Source organism: Schistocerca americana, chromosome 2 (genome assembly GCF_021461395.2).
Source record: "Schistocerca americana isolate TAMUIC-IGC-003095 chromosome 2, iqSchAmer2.1, whole genome shotgun sequence".
In the NCBI taxonomy this organism is placed as follows: domain Eukaryota; kingdom Metazoa; phylum Arthropoda; class Insecta; order Orthoptera; family Acrididae; genus Schistocerca; species Schistocerca americana.
Genome location: NC_060120.1, coordinates 37,838,997 through 37,863,286, shown reverse-complemented (window position 1 = coordinate 37,863,286; position 24,290 = coordinate 37,838,997). Strand labels below are relative to the sequence as shown.

The window sequence follows — 24,290 nt, the reverse complement described above, 5'->3', positions numbered from 1 at the left end:
CTCCCTTTTAATGGAATGTTGTCTACTCCCGGGGCCTTGTTTCGGCTCAGGTCTTTCAGTGCTCTGTCAAACTCTTCACGCAGTATCATATCTCCCATTTCTTCTTCATCTACCTCCTCTTCCATTTCCATAATATTCTTCTCAAGGACATCGCCCTTGTATAGACCCTCTATGTACTTCCAGCTTTCTGCTTTTCCCTTCTTTGCTTAGAACTGGGTTTCCATTCAGATAAGCCTCTACATCCTTACATTTGTCCTCTAGCCATGCCTGCTTAGCCATTTTGCACTTCCTGTCGATCTCATTTTTGAGACGTTTGTATTCCTTTTTGCCTGCTTCACTTACTGTATTTTTGTATTTTCTCCTTTCATCAACTACATTCAGTATCTCTTCTGTTATCCAAGGATTTCTACTAGCCCTCTTGTTTTTACCTACTTGATCCTCTGCTGCCTTCACTACTTCATCCCTGAGAGCTACCCATTCTTCTTCTACTGTATTTCTTTCCCCCATTCCTGTCAATTGTTCCCTTATTTTGAGTTTATGCCACGTCGGTTTGCTGCTCTGTGCTAGGCGGAAGGATATCCGACACGGTATTAGGACGTACCCAGTGACTTTCGTCACCTCAGTGTATGAGCCTTAAGTTTCAGTGTTTAGAGCTTTTGTAACATCTTTTGTCTATTAGTCCCTCTACTTGGGACTGGCCCGTCAGTGTTTGCCGGCGAGTGAGACGGCCCGTGGCTTGGTGGCTGTGCAGGAGACATGAGGTGGGCCCACCTGTTGTTCCTCGGCGTGCTGGCGGCCACGCACGCCGCCGACCTGGAGCAGCTGTACGAGTGGAACTTCCTGCCCTTCCGGCTGCCGCGAGGCTTCCCGAGCGACGGCTACGTGCCGGAGAACAACGTCTTCACGGGCCTCGAGGTGGGCTGGAACCGCGTCTTCGTCGCCATCCCGCGCCTGCGCAACGGCGTCGCCGCCACCCTCGCCGTCCTGCCCAAGGTCACGCACCCGGCGCACGGGCCCGCCGCGCCGCTGCTCGACGTGAGTATACCATGAGTATGCCCACGCAGCGCCGCCGGCCTGAGCTGCAGCCGCACGCTGTCAACACACTGTTTTGTGGGTAGGGCAACCAAAACTTAGATTACACATTGTTACTACAGATACATTTCCAAAAAATCTCCAAAATCATCTTAAAAAAACTTTCAAAAATTTCAAGACACAAAAAAATTACAGACATTGGCTGCGAACGGCCATTGATTGAAGTCAATGCGGAAAGTTGAAAATTTCTGCCGGATCGGGATGCGAACACGGGTCTCTTGCTTACTAGGCAAATTCTCAAGACAATTGATCATTTTTTTCAGTTTTGATCGTTATTGTTCTAGGTATTAGGTCTGGGCAGACTTCGCATTACACCTATTACACCTGTTCAAGTTTATCGTTGAATATTTTTTTTTTAAAGCAGGGTGCAGCCAGCGCGCTAACCTATCGTGCTGACAGCCACTCAGCTGTACGAAATACCCCCTGCGCATTATCCTCATTACTCGCGTAAGAGTTCGTGCCTGGTGTGCATCTATACTGAAGAGATCAATGATGGCGATGGCGATCTCGCCATATATATATATATATATAGAGAGAGAGAGAGAGAGAGAGAGAGAGGGGGGGGGGGGGGGGGGGAAGAAAATTCTTCAGGAGCGCTTTAGCTATAAAGACAATCTGTTATCGGGCAACACAACCATTTACATGACATTATAATGGACCTTCAGGCAATAACAACTTTTCACATCATAAGGCTAGAGAAAAGGTACGGTGTCCCAACGCTGAAATTGCAAACCGAAAATTGCTTAACCTCTTAATAGGTCGATCATCTAACGGCTAAATTTGGAATTTTACTCCTTAAGGTGGACATCGAAAGCGGCAAAACTCATTGTGCATTAAAAAACCCCAGGCTGTTTTATATTACACACTAAGTAAAAACGTTGAATCCTTATTAAACGTCATCCTAAAGTGCAGTTCCCATAAAAGAAGAGTGCAGTCAACAGGGATAATGTCTCCATCAGGTGGACAAAATCATAGTTCATGCAGATCACGTGACGGGGACGTTGTATATGCTAAATGTACTCCTCTTTTAATGGGTTCAAATGGCTCTAAGCACTATGGGACTTAGCATCTGAGGTCATCAGTCCCCTAGAACTTAGAACTACTTAAACCTAACTAATGTAAGGACATCACACACGTACATGCCCGAGGCAGGATTCGAACTGCGACCGCAGCAACCGCTTGGTTCCGGACTGAAGCGCCTAGAACCGCTCGGGCACCGCGGCCGGCTCTTTTAATGGGAACTGGAATTTAGGACCACGTTTGATAACGAGTTAAGTTTTTAGACCCTGATCTGTTATAATAATGAAGCTTTGGCTTTTTTAACGCAACGCGAGCTCTTAACTCTTTTGACGTTCGTCTTACGGTGTTTCATTCCGAATTCAGCAACTCGCAACTATCGATTAGCAGTTTCGACGTGCATTCTCTCCATCCTTATGAAGTGATAAGTTATTTTCACAAGATGCCTATAACGGTGTCAAATCAGTTGTGTTGCCTAATAAGGGAACTTCTTACAACTAAGCGGCCCCTGAAGAATTTTCATTCGTTTTCAAACAAAAAATTTTACAATCATTTCTTAAGAAGATTTTGGAGATTTTTTTGAAAATATCCTTGCAGAATCACTGTCAAAAGCTCTGTGTAACGATACCACGAAAGTCTGATGATGTTCTGCTATTGCAGTTCTTCAGTCTGCAGAACCGAAGTTGGCTATTGATATGATATACAGAGAGTTTGAAGAGAAATAGTAAATATTTTAGAACGTGGGAAGCTAGAGTAATTCCAATACAACACTACATACAATATGTCCTCAATTTTTATTGGTCACCGAGATACAGCTGTTAGAATTTAAGCCAAACAAATACTCATAGAAGATGTTAAGAAACGGCAAATGATTAAATTCCATGTTGATTTTCATAAATTCCAGCTCCGACTTCAATGTGATACAATACTTTAGAAAAGTATTATAATTAAAATTATTTCAAACGGTTTGAATCACAGAACTACTAATCACTTTACAATAGAGTAAAACATGAACTTTAAATCTTTCAAATCTTTCATCATCAGTTTTAAAATTGCTATGGGTAAAACAACAAATTTTAAGAAAACAAATCTTCACAATTATCAACAAATTAAATCACTTGAAGAGTAAGCAATGAAATGGCAAGTAGACCAGTCCATTCAACAATGTGTGAACATCAAGCCGTCTCGTTACCAAAAGAACATCGTTTACAAGGTGGATTAATTTTAGAGTGTGTGATCGGCTGATACCAGTTGTATATGCAACCTCTATGGTCGTTAGTTTGTCCTGAAATCGATACAGTTCCCGAATACAGTAATGATAGCTCCTACAGCTCTGCAACTGTTAAACACATATGATAACCAAGCAACGTGAATAAAATATTTTGGGCCTTAATAATATCAGAGCTTGGCATAGTTTTAAAGACAAGGCTTGTGTTTTACCCAAAAATATTACTTAACTACATAAGGAGCTAGAGAAGGGAATTGCTAAATCAGACGACAAATTTAATTATTGAAAACCAACACAGCACTTAATTACCTGATGCAAGGAATTTAAATTACCCAAAAAATTACTTAACGAGAAAAGAAGCTACGAAAACTTAAATGACAAATTTAAATGTGAATAAACAGTTCCTCACTTGATAGATGCTCGGTACTCTTTAAATTTAAGGAGTATTACTGTGTGGGCACTGGAACTAAATATATGTCTGCTAACCGGTATGCCGAACTTCGCACAGATTTCCTTTAGTACGTTTTTAGAGCAGGGTAAGTACTTACCAAATGTAAAACTTACACTGAATACTTCGTCGCTAGTCCTGGAAGACAATTCTCAAGTGCCAAAGAAACGGGTATAGGCATGCGTATTTAAATACAGAAGTATGGAAACAGGCAGAATACGGCGCTGCGGTCGGCAACACCTATATCAGATAAATGTCCGGCGCATCTGTTAGCTCGGTTACTGCGGCTGTAATGCAGGTTATCAAAATGTAAATGAGTTTGAACGTGATGTTATAGTCGGCGCACGAGGAATGGGACACAGCATCTCCGAGGTAGCGATGACGTAAGGATTGTCCCATGCGACCATTTTACGAGAGTACCGTGGATATCGGGAATCCGGTAAAACATCAAATCTCCGACATCGTTGCGGCCTTGCAAGAAAGGGACGAACTACAACTGAAGAGAATCATTCGGCGTGACAGAAGTGCAACCCTTCCGCAAGTTCCTGCAGATTTCAGTGCTGGGCTATAACAAGTGCCAGCGTGTGAAACATTAAACGAAACATATTCGACGTGGGCTTTCGGAGCCGAAGGCCCACTCGCGTACCCTTGATGACTGCACGACACAAAGCTTTACGCCACTCCTGGGCCCGTCAACACTGACATTGGAATATTGAAGACTGGAAACACGTTGCCTGGTCGGACGAGTCTCGTTTTAAATTGTATCGAGCGGATGGACGTGTACGGGTATGGAGACAACCTCACTAATCCTTGGGCGCTACATGTCAACAGGGGGCTGTTCAAGCTGGTCGAGGCTCTGTAAAAGGCGTGGGGAGTGTACAGTTGGAGTGATATGGGACCCCTGATAGGTCTGGATACGACTCTGACATATGACACGTATGTAAGCATTCTGTATGATCGCCTACAACTATTCATGTCCATTGTGCATTCCGACGGACTTGGGAAATTCCAGGGGAACAGTGCGACACCTCACACGTCCCCGATTGAACACTCTTTCGAGTTTAAACACTTCCGTTGGCCACCAAACTTCCCAAACATGAATATTATTGAGCATATCTGGGATGCCTTGTGAGACGCCCTGCTAAACCCGCAGGACAGGACAGGTAGTTTAAGTTGTGGAAAGCGGCTGTCAGTTACACTCGAACATACAACGTTTTATTTGACCAATATTTACAAGAGCCAAGATTTTTTTTTAAAGAAACACAGCTTTAGTTTTGAAACTTAATTAGCGGCTGAATGCGTCGTACTGTCTAATGCCTTAAGGGCAAGACCACTTTAATTTAAAAACGGCTGAAAGCCAATAACTTAAAGTTCAACCAAAATCGGAAATTTAAAAGGCAAAGCCTTATCTTAAAGCAGTTCCTTAATTAGGCTGAAGGCCCAAAGAATCTCACACTTTAAGAGCAAAACAACTTAAATTCAAAATCGGCTGAAGCACTCCATCTTCAGGCCACAAGTGGCCCATCGGGACCATCCGACCGCCGTGTCATCCTCAGATTAGGATACGGAAAGGAGGGGTGTGTGTCAGCACACCGCTCTCCCGGTCGTTATGATGGTTTTCGTTGACCGGAGCCGCTACTGTTCGGTCAAGTAGCTTCTCAGTTGGTATCAAGAGGCTGAGTGCACCCCGAAAAATGACAACAGCTCATGGCGGCCGGGATGGTCACCCATCCAAGTGCCGGCCACGCCCAACGACGCTTAATTTCGGTGATCTGACGGGAACCGGTGTATCCACTGCGGCTGAAGGCCCAACACTTAAGACTCAATAACATTAATTTTAAAAATGCCAATATATGTACGTAAAACAGTTCTTAAATTAGGCTGAGGGCCCAAACGATCTTATGCCTTACGGGCAAAATAACCTTAATCTAAAAATCGGCTAGAAGCCATACAAGTACAAACAACAAGAACAAACAAGAAAAGACAGTAGACCCAAGGGCACTCAGCCTGGAATTCAAACACTAACCCGCGCTTAGGTGAGACAGGCAGTCAGCCCAACCATTGTCGATCTGACGACAAGCCAACCAACCTGTGCTGGACAGCCACAACACGATGAGGAAAATACACTGTCTGAATTTACGTCAACGGTCAGGGCAGGTAACTGGAACGTTAACGGCCACAAGGCAGAAGATTCCGCTGGTGCACTTCAATCCAAACAACCAAGTACAGTTAAAATCCACCGGAGGGTGGCTGAAACTTGAAAACACACATTTTTGCTCACGGGAATATCCGAACAGCCGATAACAAACTCCAAACGACACAATGTGAACAGTCGTGACTTGCTGGTAGATTCAGGCAAAACTCAAGTTTCATGTCCAGGATCGGTGAGCTACGAACCTCGTAGCAATGGGGTCAGCACCACACACTCAGACACTACATAGAGGCCGCCAGCGGGCCCCGGCCAAACCAAGCGCCGCGCAGATTTCCTCACTGCTCCACGCTAACAGACCAACTGCCAGGCCCGGAAACAGTGAAACGACCAGATCTACGTCGGCCGATGAGACGACCAACCGAACGACCAACCAACGGTCGTCCCGCTCCAATCTCCCTACGTCGCACAGTTCATGTGTGTAGCCAGCGGTCGGCGAGTACTGGCTGTCGACGCCTCACCGGCGCTCCGTCCCCGACTTCACTGCTGCTGCGTCCCGACTGCACAGCTGACTGCCAGACACACGACGACCCGAAAATACTATCGGTCGCTCCGGAGATGGTATGACAGTGCACTTATCGATACGCGCTGCTGCTGCCGCTCACGGTCAAATGAGGCAGGAAGTTAACGACGCCAGTAAATGGAATAAGAAAACGAGGCGACAGTAGCGTAATACAAGATGACAGACAATCAATTGGATAAACGCGAGCCGTACACGGCCCACCTTGCGACGTGCTATTCAGAAGAGATCTCCCATACCCGCGTACTCTTACGGATTTATGGACACTCCTGCAGGATTCATTGTGTCAGTTCCCTCCAGCACTACTTTAGACATTAGTCGAGTGCGTGCCACGTCGTGTTGTGACACTTCTGCGTGCTCGCGGGTGCCCTACACGATATTAGGCAGGTGTACCAGTTTCTTTGGCTCTTCGGTGTACGTTAGCCACACTGTAAGACCCACGTAAAGCTGAGCGTGTTGCACACACAGCGACCAATAGGTCGTTCCACAAGCTATCTCCGGAACGATGCCATCAATGGGAAGGAAACAGCAACTGCTTTACTGAATGTACGATGTAGTCGGGGACTGGTGTAAGCTAATACGCGCCACTTTCAGACATTGCAAGACTACGAAATCTAGTCAGCTTGTCAGGAGCCGACTGGCACACACAACGGCCCGTCCACACACGACACTACACACAGCTGCTCTGCAGAACACAGCAAGTTGCACTATGGCTCAACTTCTTATCCACGGGAGGAAGCAAGCAGTCACTCTGCGGTAGCTTTCTCTCTCTCTCTCTTTCTCTGACACACACATAGACATACACAAACACACACAAACACACACACACACACACACACACACACACACACACACTCACACACACTTTGTCTGTCCCTGTCTTCTTCCTTCGACTGCCTGTCTTCTCTCTAGCGCCAACGTCAGCGCCGTTTTAAGAGTAGCCCCGCTAGAGTTTCTCCAATATCCGAGTTGCTATTTAACGCGAGATATCGAACCGCGATCAGAGCTGGAGCAAGGTCGACCACGCCACGGCTCACAATGTACTTTCAAATTCTCTGGACAACATCACGTGTAACTCCTCTGAAGTCGTTCTGGCCTTCTTTTATGAGGGCAGCACTATTCAAAATCCAGACGATGAATTCGTCGGTTGAGTTTACAGCCGATGGGAATTACAAATTTTATTAATACCGCCAAGAAGGAAAGCGGCTACTTCAGTTAATGTCTGCCTCTGCCTTCTTCTCGGAGATTTACAGTAAACATAACGATAGAGGTGGTGTCCGCAACGTTCTTAAATATGCAACACCGAAGCATGTCTAAATTCTGTGCATGTTTTCCAGAGGACTACTTTCTATCAACTGAATGATGGCTTCAAATTCCCTCTTCATTTGCGTCTACAGAACAGATATGACCGCTGTGCAATGCGCCAGTGTCACGCAGTTCAGTGAAAACACGAGTAAATACTCTTGAAACTGTCACTGTGCCGTTAGGAAATCATTTATGGCATTCTCTGCAAGCAGAATCAGCGTTTCCATCACAAAACTCTTACACAAACACTAGCATACTCCACAGCTATAAATACGTGTGGCATCCTTAACCGCTACTTTAGAATTTGTCAACAATTTACAATCACAGTTGAAGACTTCTAGTATGTACATCCAAGCACAGCTTCACAACTTGACCTTCAAATCAAAAATGACACTCCTTAAATAAACCCACAGCATCTGGAGTACCAACACGTGAAATGAAAACATGTCTACAACAACATGTATCTATGTAACCAATAGAAACTGGATACACGTACGAAATGTTTTATTCGAGTAAGATTGTACTACCGTCTCCTAAAATATTCTAAAATATTTAGTTTTTGTACTGAAATAATGAGTGTCCAGACGTCCTCGTTCAACGTTGTAGTTTCGACCATCCGCCAGCGCTCATGCCTTATTAGTGCAGAAGGAATGAGTGTAAATAGTGAAAGTAGGCACCTATACGAGCGTCACTACAGCTTGTTGAGCATAAATTTGATGAGATCTCCACATATTTTCTGTTTTGTAGAGAATGCTACGAACAAACGGAACGAGTCGCGATGGGCACCCCACTCTCGCCTATTGTCGCGAATTTGTGTATGGAGTACTTCTAGGTGTCATCCAAATGGAAACCCTCGTGATTTTTTCCGTTATGTGGATGACACTCTCGTCATCTGGTCCCATGGATCGGACCACCTCCTTGACTTCCTTGGACATTTGAACTCTACAAGTTCCAACATCAGATTCACTAAGGAGATCGAAGCAGAAGGAAGGCTGCAATTGCTGGACGTCATGGTCGAGAGAAGAGCTGATGGCACCCTGGGCCACGGGGTGTACCAGAATAAAACGCACACTGACCTGTATTTGCCTGCAGAGAACTTCCACCACCCTCCGCAGAGGAATGGGGTACTAAAACACTTGTATATAGGGTGCACACCATTTCATACGCAGAGAGTCTGCCCCAGGAGCTCGAATACGTCATAACTACACGCCGAAAAACGAGTACCTAGAATGGGAGATTAGGCGCGCACCAAAACAGTACAATCCTGTGGAGACGACAGATCCTACGGTGGAAGAGGCAGCCACTGCCTTTATACCACACGCTGGCGCACTATCGCGAAAAATCGGACGTTTCTTGAAAAAGCACCGAGTAAAAACCGTCTTTTGCTCGTCCAATAAGACACGAGAATTGTTGGGAAGTGTCAAAGATGATCTCGGTTTGCGCAAGGCCGGCGTATACCAGATCCCATGTCAATGTAGGAAGACATATATTGGACACACACAGTGCGTACCGCCGAAGATCATTGCCAAGAACACCAGAGGCACACCCGACTGATGCCCCAACAGGTCAGCGGCCGCAGAGCACTGTTTGTCCGAGAATAGCGCATGCAGTACCAGGATCTTGGCAGAGACTTCCAAATACTGGCACAGCGTTGTTAGAGAGGCCACAGACACTCGTACCAGGGACGATCACGTCAACCGAGGTTGCGGCCATAATCTTAGCATAGCTTGGGAACCAGCACTGAGTTTCTGCGACCAGGGCGGACAGAGAATTTATACCAACGATATCACAGACGCCGACGCTAGCGTGTCCGCGACCGCCGACACGTGCCCTCGAGCGTGAATGGCGCACGGAGCGGCTCGCGAGAACAGGCGATAATTAGTCGGCCGTGCGCCCTCAGGAGCTCAGTTCGTCAGCGCACCTGACGATGGCGACGTGTTTTATCACCGAAATATTGAGCCCGTTGGACACTATGAACCGGCAGTACACCCGTGGACTGGTTCAAATGGCTCTGAGCACTATGGGACTTAACAGCTGTGGTCATCAGTCCCCTAGAACTTAGAACTACTTAAACCTAACTAACCTAAGGACATCTCACGAATCCATGCCCGAGGCAGGATTCGAACCTGCGACCGTAGCAGTCGCACGGTTCCGGACTGCGCGCCTAGAACCGCGAGACCACCGCGGCCGGCACACCCGTGGACTGTTCGATCAGTTAAAATACATGGTAAATCAACAATAAAAACAATTCCTTAACAATATCTTATTCCTAAGAAACTCACACATAGAATCGCACAAACGTACAGTCACTTGTTCTCACATTTCTTAATATTTCAAACACATTCTAAATACAAAACATTTCAAACCCGAGCGACACACGGGAGTAAAGTCGAATTCACCACGAGCAATTCAGATTTATGTTTTCCGATATTTCCTTTAATCACCTAAGGCAAGTTCTGGGGTGCTCCCTTTGAAAAGCATGCTGACAACTCACTTCACCATTCCGAAACTGACGACGCCGACAACGCCTTAAATCCCATTCTGCGTCCTTTGTTTCTCAAGAAATTCCAAACAAAACATAAGTCTACAACTAAATACATGCGATACTTGAAGAAATACAGCAACAAGCTACTTTATTTTAAACTTTATTTATGATAATGTGTGTTCAGGTTTTCATCCATGTTCAATTGACGTAATGTATTTATACCTTCACCAACGCCACATTTCAGTAGAGTGCACTTTGAACGCTGTAGCTGTCCTGTGCAATATAAAAATTGTTTTAACTAGCACGTTTCCCGAGGTGTATATTCAAGTTTCATTTGCAATTAGTTGCACTTAATTTTAATCTGGATCTTGCAGCTCCTTGCTTCTGTGTGTTTATATCGGAAAATACACATACGTTATAATTTTCGCATGCATTCGGAAACTACCTCTGAGGTCAGATTTGATATACTTACTATTGTCGTTCTTGAAACTTCATACATGCTTCAGTCGGTTGAAAACGGAATGGTGTGTTATTCCTTACTTAAGACACAATTGTACTGCAATGATTAGAGCTATGGTTAGCGGAGCAAGGAGCACAGGTAAAAATTAACGCACTGAGTCTTGAGGTAAATGTGAGAGTGTCATATACATAACGAAGAATAGAGTATATAAAAAGATATAACTAGATTATCCGTTAGCAGAGTTTAAATGGTTTCGTAAATAGTGAAACAGAGACTGGTTAGCATTAACAGATAGTTTATCGCGCGAAATATAAACGGAGACAGTCACTCTCATATGTTCAAATGTTTGTGAATTCCTAAGGGACCAAACTGGGTCATCGGTCCCTAGACTTACACACTACTTAAACTAACTTATGCTAAGAACAACATGTGTTGGCAGAAGAGCCAACACCGTGTTACTAGAGGAGGCCGAAATGCACGCGTTTTAACTCACGCAGTCTGGCATGTGGAGGGAAGGACTATACGGACGTGAGGTCTGAAACATGACAAGGAATGAGAATTCAGAAAGCGGACGGAATTAGTTTGATACTTAACTTTAATCCATTAATGATGAAGGTCGCTCTTGACGGTACATGATTCACAGTATCAATATGAGTAGTAACTGAATATGGCGCCTTGCTAGGTCGTAGCAAATGACGTAGCTGAAGGCTATGCTAAACTGTCGTCTCTGCAAATGAGAGCGTATGTAGCCAGTAAACCATCGCTAGCAAAGTCGGCTGTACAACTGGGTCGAGTGCTAGGGAGTCTCTCTAGTCTAGACCTGCCGTGTGGCGGCGCTCGGTCTGCAATCACTGATAGTGGCGACACGCGGGTCCGACGTATACTAACGGACCGCGGCCGATTTAAAGGCTGCCACCTAGCAAGTGTGGTGTCTGGCGGTGACACCACATAACACACACACACACACACACACACACACACACACACACACACCCATGCTCGAGGGAGGACTCGAACCTTCGGCGGGAGGGGCAGCGCAGTCCGTGACAAGGCGTCGCAAACAGGGCGGTCACTTTGCGCGGCAGAGTCACTCTGCGACAGGCTAAAATCTTCTCTCTAATATTTCAGGGAGGAGGGCGCAGAAATTTATTTGATATGGGATGAGGCAGGACATCTCTTCTAACGATCTATCTCGATATTAACCTTAAGCGATTTAGGGACACCTCGTAAAGCTCAATTTGGGACAGCTGAATAAAGGGTTTGAAACCGTTAATACGCGAATATGACTTCAGTGTCTCTTCTATTACGCCAGTTTTCTGGGTCTTGACATAAAGGTGAGTGTGTCATACACGTATCTAAGGAGAGAACAAAAATAATAGTTTACATGTCTCAAAAAGCAGCAATTTGTCATTAATCAATGTGTTTTACCCAGTTTTAGTGATTTGAGGATTAGTTTCGACTTCAGCCAGTTAAAAGGCACGAAGTTTAAATACGTAATCCAACTTGTCACCATTACCTCCACAGATATAAGCTTTAAAAACTAAATTAAAATGTTTTACTTTTCCATGCGTCCGATAAGAATCAAATCATTCTGCTTTTAAGCTATCTGCAGAATACCGTAAATCGATTTAGTAATTTATTCCAGCATCTGAGTCTCCATGAATATGTAGGCAGTGTATTATTTGCACGGAATAGGATATCAAAGCCATAAAAGATCGAGTTCTCGGCTCTCGGAATGTAATTACGTTGTTCAGATTATATACAATTTTGCTCTCGTGCGCTGCAATTTCATTCCTGAACAAGGTCGACATAACAAGTCACAGATTACTAGTTTCCACTTTCGAAACCTCAGTTTAAGTAGCGGCAAAACAGTTGGCAAATTAATATACGAGGCCGCGAATGACACTACATTAGGTTTTGTGATGTAATGCTGTACGATATATGTCATTCGCAAGAGAAATCGTAATAAGAAAGTTACAAAGGGAATGCTTTGTATCTCTTTCATGATCATTTAGAATATTCTGACGTTACCTTTTTTTGTCTCGATTTTGACGAAAATTCATCTCATTAACATACTAAATTAGCAACACCGTGATACAATGCACTGGATCATTTAAGTCATGGCCATGAGTCATACTTTCGTGGTCTCCAGGATTTTCATAAATTATTCACTAGACTATATTTACATTAAAAAGTGAGACAAGGAGACATTACCTAATTCCCTACGTTTTCTGTGCATATTTTTGGCACTTTCAGTAAAGTTGTTCGTGGGAGCCTACAGTAACTCTCACTTTCAGTATACTCACCACCTGAAACTTTCTGGCAAATTAAAATTGTATACTGCACTCGGACTCTTATCCAAAACATTGGCTTTTGTTCTAGCGATCATAAATTCAACATATTGCTGCGCGCATGGTGTTTCACGTGATACGGACGCGCTTCTCAGGCTTTGCATGGGAAATGGGAACCAGAACTCCATACGCCAACACTGTTTAGCATTTGATGATCTGGCCCGTTGCTTGAAAAGAGTGGCACAGACGAGACGAGAGAGAGAGAGAGAGAGAGAGAGAGAGAGAGAGAGAGAGAGAGAGAGAGGAGAGAGAAGGGAGGTGGGGGGAGGAGGGAGGGTGAGAATATTCACTATAAATTCGCACAATTTTACCTAAAGTTCACAGAACTATTCAGAAACTGACACGCTACAGACACCAAGGCGGCATAATGAAAAAACAGAATTGAGGAGTTTCTTTAAAATGAGTCTTAAATCTAGTGAAGTGCTGAGGCCCAGAAATAATATACAGTTGGTACTTACAGTTTTGTGATGTTTAGAAAGCACATGGCCGATTTTCGCTCTACATAATTATAACGTGACCTTCGTAAATGTTAAGAACAAAAGCACGTGATGTTGAGTGAAGATGTTCTGGAGACAAGGAATTATTTCCGTTTAATTTTACATAAAATTCATTCAATAAACATTTTACTGAATATTGACAGAAACATCATATGAAAATGATTTTAGTCATAGAAGTAAGGAAAGATAGCTGATAACGTCCGTTATAGTATCCACATAACAAGCTGCTCCCTCTGAGAACGATCACTGGCACACTTACGAAACCTGATATTTTCTTCCTCATTCTGTAGATGTCAGAAATCTCTCCTAACCAACGACCCACATTCAAAACTAATAATTTTTCGTTTACAGAGAAATAAATAGTACGAAACCAGTATGCTATGTACTTACGTGGGAGCAGCTACGGTGAGTCAGATCCATTCTTTGGTTTCATGTAGTGGCCACGCGAATATAAGGTACAGTAAAAAGAAATACAACAGCACCAGAAGACGCCTTGAATATAAAAAAAAGTCCTCAGATCCTCTATAACTTAAGAGATGAGACAGATTGGCGGATAACACTCTTCTGTTTAAGTGCATGAATGTACAGTACAGTAAATACAGTAGCATAAAAACACAAAAAATTCAAACTTCTTGATTTCAGTGGCTTTCAAAATAAGATCTTCCGTGCATCAATTTAAATAAATAAAAAATCTTCTCTGACAGCGGAAAAGTGCTTTGATATTGCAGTCGAAACTAAAGTTAAAACATGAATAAAATACACGCTTCCGTAGTGGTGGCCGCTAACGTACGTCTGAGCTGTAGCATTGTACTCATTGGTAAGTAGGTTCCCATCCTCAAGGTGGATGACATTTTCACTGCTAGTATTTACCTAGTAAGAGGAGGAGACGTGCTGGCGTAAAGCTGCTGATCACCATCACCAATCTCTGCGCCAATGTCCTGGGTTAAATGCCAGACCTCTCCGCACTGACTCCTGGAGTGAGGGCATGCAGCGGTGTTGATTTTGACCCGTCCGTCGGATGGGGACCTTAAGCCCCGTGGCGCCTTCGATACTATTCGAGAGGAGTATGCAATATGCCAGAACCGGTGTCCCTTCTCTCATCACCATCCATCCACCACAAACACCACACTATACCATACACACTTCACACACTCCACAACTCTCACATACCACCTAACTCCCACATGTCCACAAGCAAAAAGGATAACCTGCGCGAAGGGTGAACACTTTTCGGACAAGGTGGCAGAACCCACCCCGTGGGATATCCCAGTCAACTGCCATACAACATTTACTATTAAATTTGAAAGCCTCCTTCAAAGACTATTGCCTATCACAGTTCTCGCAATATGGAGTTTTCGATGCAATAAAGTAGTGCATCACCTGGGACTTGCTACCATAACAACGGATGTCTTTTTTATGTTTAAAAGTTGAGCTGTTTGCAGTTCTAAAGTTGACCATCCTGGAAGACCGTTGTGTAGCAGTGAAAAAGATAGGATACTCTATCGTTAGGCACATGCAAAGAAAGGAAATACAGGATGTTACAAAAAGGTACGACCAAACTTTCAGGAAGCATTCCTCACACACAAAGAAAGAAAATATGTTATGTGGACATGTGTCCGGGAACGCTTACTTTCCATGTCAGAGCTCATTTTATTACTTCTCTTCAAATCACATTAATCATGGAATGGAAACACACAGCAACAGAACGTACCAGCGTGACTTCAAACACTTTGTTACAGGAAATGTTCAAAATGTCCTCCGTTATCGAGGATACATGCATCCACCCTCCGTCGCAAGGAATCCCTGATGCGCTGATGCACCCCTGGAGAATGGCGTATTGTATCACAGCCGTCCACAATACGAGCACGAAGAGTCTCTACATTTGGTACCGGGGTTGCGTAGACAAGAGCTTTCAAATGCCCCCATAAATGAAAGTCAAGAGGGTTGAGGTCAGGAGAGCGTGGAGGCCATGGAATTGGTCCGCCTCTACCAATCCATCGGTCACCGAATCTGTTCTTGAGAAGCGTACCAACACTTCGACTGAAATGTGCAGGAGCTCCATCGTGCATGAACCACATGTTGTGTCGTACTTGTAAAGGCACAGGTAGAGTATCCCGTACGAAATCGTGATAACGTGCTCCATTGAGCGTAGGTGGAAGAACATGCGACCCAATCAAGACATCACCAACAATGCGTGCCCAAACGTTCACAGAAAATCTGTGTTGATGACGTGATTGCACAATTGCGTGCGGATTCTCGTCAGCCCACACATGTTGATTGTGAAAATTTACAATTTGATCACGTTGGAATGAAGTCTCATCCGTAAAGAGAACATTTGCGTTGAAATGAGGATTGACACATTGGTGGATGAACCATTCGCAGAAGTGTACCCGTGGAGGCCAATCAGCTGCTGATAGTGCCTGCACGCGCTGTACATGGTACAGAAACAACTGGTTCTCCCGTAGCACTCTCCATACGGTGACGTACTCAACGTTACCTTGTACAGCAGCAACTTCTCTGACGCTGACATTATGGTTATCGTCAACTGCGCGAAGAATTGCCTCGTCCATTGCAGGTGTCCTCGTCGTTGTAGGTCTTCCCCAGTCGCGAGTCATAGGGTGCAATGTTCCGTGCTCCCTAAGACGCCGATCAATTGCTTCGGACGTCTTCCTGTCGGGACACCTTCGTTATGGAAATCTGTCTCGATACAAACGTACCTGCCGGCCGCTGTGGCCGAGCGGTTCTAGGCGCTTCAGTCCGGAACCGCGCGACTGCTACGGTCGCAGGTTCGAATCCTGCCTCGGGCATGGATGTGATTGATGTCCTTAGGTTAGTTAGGTTTAAGTAGTTCTAAGTTCTAGGGGCTGATGACCTCAGATGTTAAGTCCCATAGTGCTCAGAGCCATTTGAACCATTTTTTGAACAAACGTACCGCGCCACGGCTATTGCCCCGTGCTAATCCAAACATCAAATGGGCATCTGCCAACTCCGCATTTGTAAACATTGCACTGACTGCAAAACCACGTTCGTGATGAACACTAACCTGTTGATGCTACGTACTGATGTGCTTGATGCTAGTACTGTAGAGCAATGAGTCGCGTGTCAACACAAGCACCGAAGTCAACATTACCTTCCATGAATTGGGCCAACTGGCGGTGAGTCGAGGAAGTACAATACATACTGACGAAACTAAAATGAGCTCAAACATGGGAATTAAGCGTTTCCGGACACATGTCCACATAACATCTATTCTTTATTTGTGTGTGAGGAATGTTTCCTGAAAGTTTGGCCGTATCTTTTTGTAACACCCTGTATATCGGATCAGACTGGAAGCAGAACCTCAAGAAAACTACGAGGAACGATGGAAGATCTTACACTTCCGCAGCTGGTAACGACGTGCCTGTAAAAACTACAATAAATGTAGTCCGTGCAAGAGCCTTGTATATCATTATAACGTAAAAGTTGTACACCAGAATATTATATTTGGTCTGGCCTTTGGTTTGGGCAAAACAACAATGCGACAATGACACTTTTGCACAACTTCTTGCTTTGACAAAACATGTTACAATAGTATAGCAAAAATTTATTGTTTCGGGACATAGGTTTCTGCCCTGGTACGGTAATTTTGCATTAACCGGGAAAAAAGAAGAGTAATGGACGTCATGATTACCTATGAATCGAAGTCCTTAATATTTGCTTTTTAAGCACATCTTTCATTATAATGCAAATGAGCCAGACTGACTTTGTTGCTGTCAGTATACCTGAAAGTATTGTGACATGTGACTCAAACTTCAAAATTACTAATTACATTGTTAAATATCAATGCAGATGACCCACATTCAGTGTATCTACGTTTTAGTCATAATGTCATTCACCTTTGGGTACGTCACTGTCTGCTAAAGACAAAAGAGAAAGTCAGACCTAAGTTTACATCCGTATTCCTGTTATGAGGTTTTCCATATCTACATCTACATAACTACTCTGCAATTAACAGTTAACTACCTAGTAGAGGGTTTATCGAACCACTTTCACATTATTTCTCTGCCGTTTCCACTCTCTAACAGCGTGCGGCAAAAACGAACACTTAAATCTTTCCGCACGAGCTCTAGTTTCTCTTATTTTATTACAATGATCATTTCTCCGTACGCACATGGCTGCCAACGAAATATTTTCCGGATTCGGAGGATAACGTTGCAATCAAAAACGCCTTAGTTTTAATTATTGTTACTACAGATCAGTATCGCATTCGTGAAACTCTGTCCACTATTTCGCAAGAATACAAAATTCTTTCAACTTTTTTTATGTCTTCTGTCAGTCCTAAATGACTTTGTTGTATAGAGAGTTTATTCCTCCTTCGGCATAGAAAATGAGGTTCTTGTTGGAAGGTATAGATAATTTGATATAGAATACAGGAAATTTTCTGTGAACTTGCCTTCTGAGTGAACAGTTCAGCTTATTTTTCCTCTGTTTCACTTTTTCTTAGTTACTGTTTCGTATCCTCTGTAGAATCAGTCTTTCTTCGGTAAGTTTAAATAAATGCAAAGTATTAATTCAGTATATCAGATAATGTAATCTGTTAATATTTCACATAACTTTTGCCACTGTAAGAGAACATTATTTTTTTGATATACGATAGTATTCCACAGTGTACTTTTACACCACACGCTGTATTCTTTCACGGAAAGGTACATAAAAATAAAGATAACTTCCTAAGTTTTGTAGAATATGCAAATACAAGTCACTGTTGTATAATAAATACTGTACCCCTTGATCATACATAATCAATGATTAAATATATAGTTCCAAAGGAACTTCCTGAAAATTGTTACATAGTGATATACAGCCTTCTTAGAGGGCGGTCCTCATATTGTCGCAACAGGTACGCCAGGTCCTTTGATTTTGTGACTATGTTTCGGTCACTTTATAGAACAAACAAGTCGAAACTGATCTCAAGTATAAAAAATTAACCCCTCGGATAAAAACAGTCTTACAAGAAAAACGGTTTGATTCAGTAAATTAATCAAGGATATTCCACAAGATTTCGGGATTGCAGCCGGATCTCACCGACTTCTTTCCACGATATTTCGGCTGACAACCTTACAGCCCATTCCCAGGAGAGGGAAGGAAGATGGTGTAACATGGGCCAAATCAGACTGGGTCCGCCAGGAGTATTCTTTAAGACAATCATCGAAGTTCGACCGACTCTCAGCAACGTCACGACAAGAAGATGTTTTTCGACGCTCTGTGGCAAATTCCACGGATAAGGATTTAGACAACGTGACATTGTCGGTACTTGGGAAAGGTCTGAACTTCGCACCGACACCTAGGACCTTACCTTTAACAGATTTTATTAGTGCTGTTGAAGAAGCTGTCAGGCCTCTATCCAGTGAAGCAGCAGAAGAAATCAGGCGGGAAACATGTCGCGCCCTTACGAGAACTCGGCCTCAAAAGAGCAACATTTCTTCAATGGAAAGGGCTGCGCTGCGCAAGTTACGGGAAGATCCTCAGACGGCGGTCCTTCCGGCGGATAAGGGGAATGCTACTGTGCTGTTGCCACGTGATATGTATGATCAGAAGATATATAGTTTGCTGAGTGAGACAACGTACAGGAAGCTTGATAAAGACTCTACTCGGAAAGTAGAAAGGAAAACGTCAGAGTTGCTAAACTCCTCTTCTCTGCCGCAAGAAGTTGTGAAAAGATTGAGACCTCACAGTTCTGTTCCACCGAGGTTATATGGTCTTCCAAAGACCCATAAGGATAATGTGCCCTTACGCCCCATAGTGAGCAATGTCGGTGCTCCAACATATGATTCATCTAGTCATTTGGCTTCGCTACTGAGACCTTTTGTTGGCAAATGTACGCACCATTTTCGCAACTCTGCGGACTTTATCAATAGACTGAGAACACTACAGCTGAAGGATTCAGACTTGTTAGTAAGTTTCGATGTCGTTTCACTCTTTACGAGGGTCCCTCTTTTGGATTCATTGTCACTTATCGGCAATAAGTTTACGGCCGATATAACGGCGCTGTTTCACCATGCCCTGTCCTCTACTTACTTTCTATTTAATAATGAATATTTTGAGCAACTTGACGGTGTCGCCATGGGCAGTCCTCTGTCCCCTCTGGTAGCAAACTTTTATATGGAAGACTTTGAGGAGAGGGCTCTCGATTCGGCGATGTTGAAACCAACAGTCTTCTGGCGGTACGTGGACGATACCTTTGTAGTGTGGCCTCACGGTGAAGAAGAGCTTTCACGGTTTTTAAAACATCTGAATTCCATCCACACAAACATTCAGTTTACGATGGAAGTTGAAAAGGATGGTTACCTACCATTTCTGGACGTCACGGTTAAACGCAGGGTGGATGGGTCATTGGGGCATTCTGTCAATCGAAAACCCACGCATACGGATCTGTACCTGCAGGTGTCAAGCTGTCATCACCCGTCACAAACTATGGGCGTCCTTCGAACGTTGGTGCACAGGGCACATGTCGTGTCTGATAAAGACAGCCTCGCAGACGAATTAGAGCACTTGAAATCGGTATTTCAACATAATGGATATTCTGCACATCAGGTCAGTACTGCTTTAAGGAGGAAAAAACGTGAACACCCACAAAATCAAGAGGATAAGGAGATGTTTAAGTCCAGAGCATTTCTCCCATATGTCGGGAACATTTCATCGAAAGTAGGCAGAATTTTAAAGAAACATCGTGTGAAAGCAATCTTCCGGCCACCTACAAAGACGCGTGCTCTTCTGGGCTCAGCCAAGGATGATCTGGGATTACGGAAGGCTGGAATTTATAAAATACCTTGCGAGTGTGGGAAAGCCTACATTGGTCAAACCTCACGCACAGTACACGACCGCTGCGTTGAACATGAGCGCCACACTCGCCTTTTACAGCCCAGTAAGTCGGCCATAGCCGAACATTGTATTTCCACAGGAAATACTATGGATTATTCGGCCACGAAAATCTTGGCCCCATCGAGATCCTTCTGGGATTCAGTTATGAAGGAATCCGTGGAAATGCGTTTAGCGGAAAATCTCATTAACCGTGATGGCGGCTTTTTATTGAATAAGGCCTGGGACAGTTGATTTCTTTAATTTCAACCAAAAGAAAAGTTTTTATGGCTTCTGACATGTCGAGCGACAAGTAATTTTAATTTTAATATTGAAATTTTGCATTTTATTGTTTTGGACACGTCTGCGTGCATGTTTTACCTTTTTCACGCATTCGTTTGCGCTCCATAGATGCAGTAATATTGTAGACGGCCTTGGAATCGACAGGTGGCGCGCATGCTACGGTAACTTGCGAATGCGCGCCTGCGGCACTTTTACGTATAAATAGAGCGACTTGCACTAGCAATCTCCAGTGTCAAACACTCGCCTGAAGATGGCTGTAAGGTTGTCAGCCGAAATATCGTGGAAAGAAGTCGATGAGATCCGGCTGCAATCCCGAAATCTTGTGGAATATTCGATACGCCGGGAAAATTTCAAGAGTCACAATTAAGGATATGTGTGCGCAAAACGTAAAATACAAGAGATCATAGGTCACGGTACAAAACGACTTCTGAATCTTTCGTCCATAAGGGATGGTATCATGTGGGGTGCGACTGCTGATAAAGCAAATAAAAGAATTCACTACGTCAGTCACCTATTAATTCTTAACTACGCGTTTTGATGGTTCACACCGTCGATTTCAGGTGGAGAATTACATAGTTACTTTGATGGGGTTAGTGAAAACCATACACGCGTTTCTACAGCAGCAAACCAAAGGCAGGTTATGTTGCGTCTTTTGGTGGTAATACAGTTGGTTTTTCAGAAAACGCACTGTTAATATGAATGTAAAGGAGTACAGTGTACCTGTAAGCTAAGTATAGTCGAAGAAATGCTGCGTACTACTACTTGTTGCATGTGGCCTTCACTGTACATTTGTTTGCATAATGTCACTTGAAAGATGTTACACATTCAGAGATATGTTTCCACACTTTGAATACAAAGAATACTAACTGTAAGCTACAATTGCTGGAATTTAGTTATTCGTTACTGCACATCAAAATTCAATTATTATATTTATTAAATGGTCATTTGTTCATTTTTCTTTTATTTAAAAAAAAAAGCATATGGCTGGGATGTAACAGAATATGGACGTCTGTGTAAGTATGAAAGTCATCAATTGTAGGAGCAAAAGTAATTTATGTAATAAAATGAATGTTATTTATTATATAGCAACCAGATGCGGTGCCTCACTACACCATCTCCAGTCCTTAACTGACGCTGAGGGGTAGTTTCCAATCGTATACACGACACCAGCAGTGACCGACGTCTACGAGCTGTTTTCCTTAGACTACAGTAACAGCGATGTTGTGTCTGCAACCATAATTGGTTGTAGGCCATCATTAATGGGACGGGTTGTGTATACGCTTGGAGTCCACCCACTCAGCGTCAGTTACGGCCTGAAGATAGTGTAGTGAGTCACGGAAACTGGTAGCTATATAATAAATAACACTGTTTCATTTTATTATATAAGCGGACGGCCGAATCCCACGAGCCTTCAATCAGAAGGATGGACACATACAAATTAGTGTAGTTTAGTGAGTTGTTACTGAATTTAGACTTGTTGCTAATTGTAAATGTATTGCAAATTTAAAGAATAAATAGCGAAAGAACTAACAGTTTAACCTTGCAGGTCCCATATTTTGAAAACATTGTTGTGGAAAACAAAATTTTTCTTATGTGTTATTTATATCCGTACATCCATTTAATAACTATAGTAATATCATTTGGACGAAGAGTAACAAATATCTAAACTCGAGCAATTGCACTTTAGAATTATCTTAGTACTCAAAGTAAGCAAATCTACCTCTGACTTGACAACGCCTTTGCAGAGACAGTGTAAGCAAATGCACAGTGAGGAGCACTTGCAGGAAGCGACAAAGTGGAACGTTTTCTCGACCCTACGTGCCTTGTACGTACATCTACACCTACATCTACAAGGATACTCTGCAAATAATACTTACGTGCCTGGCAGAGGGTTCGTCGAACCACCTTCACAATTCTCTATTATTCCAATCTCGTATAGCGCGCGGAAAAAAACGAACGCCTGTATCTTCCCATGCGAGCTGTGATTTCCCTTATTTTATTGTGGTGATCGTTTCTCCCTACGTAGGTCGCTGTTAACAAAATATTTTCGCATTCGGAAGAGAAAGTTGGTGATCGAAATTTCGTGAGAAGATTCCGTCGCAACGAAAAAGGCCTTTATTTTAATGGTGTCCAACCCAAATCCTGTAACATATCAGCGACACTATCTACCCTATTTCGCGATAATACAAAAAGTGCTGCCCTTCTCTGAACTTTCTCGATGTACACCATCAATGCTATCTGGTAAGTATGCCATACCGCGGAGGACGGACAAACGTAGTGTAGGCAGTCTCCTTAGTAGGTCTGTTACATTTTCTAAGTGTCTTGACAATAAGGCGCAGTCTTTGGTTAGCCTTCGCCACGACGTTTTCTACGTGTTCCTTCCAATTTAAGTTGTTCGTAATTGTAATCCATAGGTATTTAGTTGAATTTACGGCCTTTAGATTTATCGTGTAATCGAAATTTAAAGGATTCCTTTTAGTACTCATGTGGATGACCTCACATTTCTCGTTATTTAGGTCAGTTTCAAATTTTCGCACCACACAGATATCTTTTCTAAATCGTTTTGCAATTTGTTTTGACCTTTTGATGACTTTACTAGTCGATAAACGACAGCGTTAGCTGCAAACAACGTAAGACGGCTGGTCTGATTATCTCCCAAATCGTTTATATAGGTAAGGAGCAGCAAAGGGCCTAAGGGGAACGCCAGAAGTCACTTCTGTTGTACTCGATGACTTTCCGCCAGTTACTACGAACTGTGACCCCTCTGACAGGAAATCACAAATCCAGTCATGCTGTGTCTAGGAATCGTGCATACTCTGTTCGGTACACAAACAGTCAAACAACTCTTATTAAAGAGTTTTTCGTACTATAAGACAAGTACAAGTACTTAACTTTGATGTGAGAATTCTTGTACTCCTCTATATATGATCATCCACAAGTGCGATTACATAGATATATCGCAAGCAAAGGGCGACATACAAATTAATCAGCCTTCTTCATAATAGAGAAATACAAGTAAGACTCCTGGTCCTAGCGTCAGGTACTAGCATAAGTCTGTCAACTGAACTGCAGTGACGACTGATCTCGAACTGTGCTACGTAGAGATTTCTAATGAAGAAGCTACCATGCGCCGGCTAACGAAGTGGCTAACGTTGAAGCTGCTTTCGATGTGGGCTGCCACCAGTTGGGCTCGGCGCTTATGTCGTCGTCACCTAGGGGCCGCTGGTGTGGCGTTGTCGTGCTGGAGGGAGGTCTACATGAAGATGGTATCTGTTCTTTCTAACATGTCCGAAAGAACAGGTACCACGGGTGACCATGCATTAGAATGAAATGATAATTAAATGAAGACCCTAAGCTGCCGACAGGCGTTGATATAACATCAACGGGGACAGCTGAAAATGTGTGCCTCGCCTGGGACATCTCCGAAAGAACAGACACCATCTTCATATAGTTAAGGCTAACCGGCCATTGACCTACTTCTTCTGTGCTGGATGCACACGCATTGCCCGAACTCTTACGGAACTCGGTAAGATTGTGT

At 43.5% G+C, this 24,290-nt stretch overlaps 1 protein-coding gene across 1 annotated transcript in view; it reads left to right on the top strand.

Annotated features, from left to right (window-relative positions):
• The first annotated feature begins 756 nt into the window (after nucleotides 1-756).
• LOC124593692 (protein yellow-like) overlaps nucleotides 757-24,290 on the top strand; it is a 42,593-nt gene continuing 19,059 nt past the window's right edge. Inside the window, exon 1 of the mRNA XM_047131995.1 lies at nucleotides 757-1,035. Within this exon, the coding sequence (XP_046987951.1) occupies nucleotides 757-1,035 (279 nt within the window). The remainder of the gene's footprint in view (nucleotides 1,036-24,290) is intronic.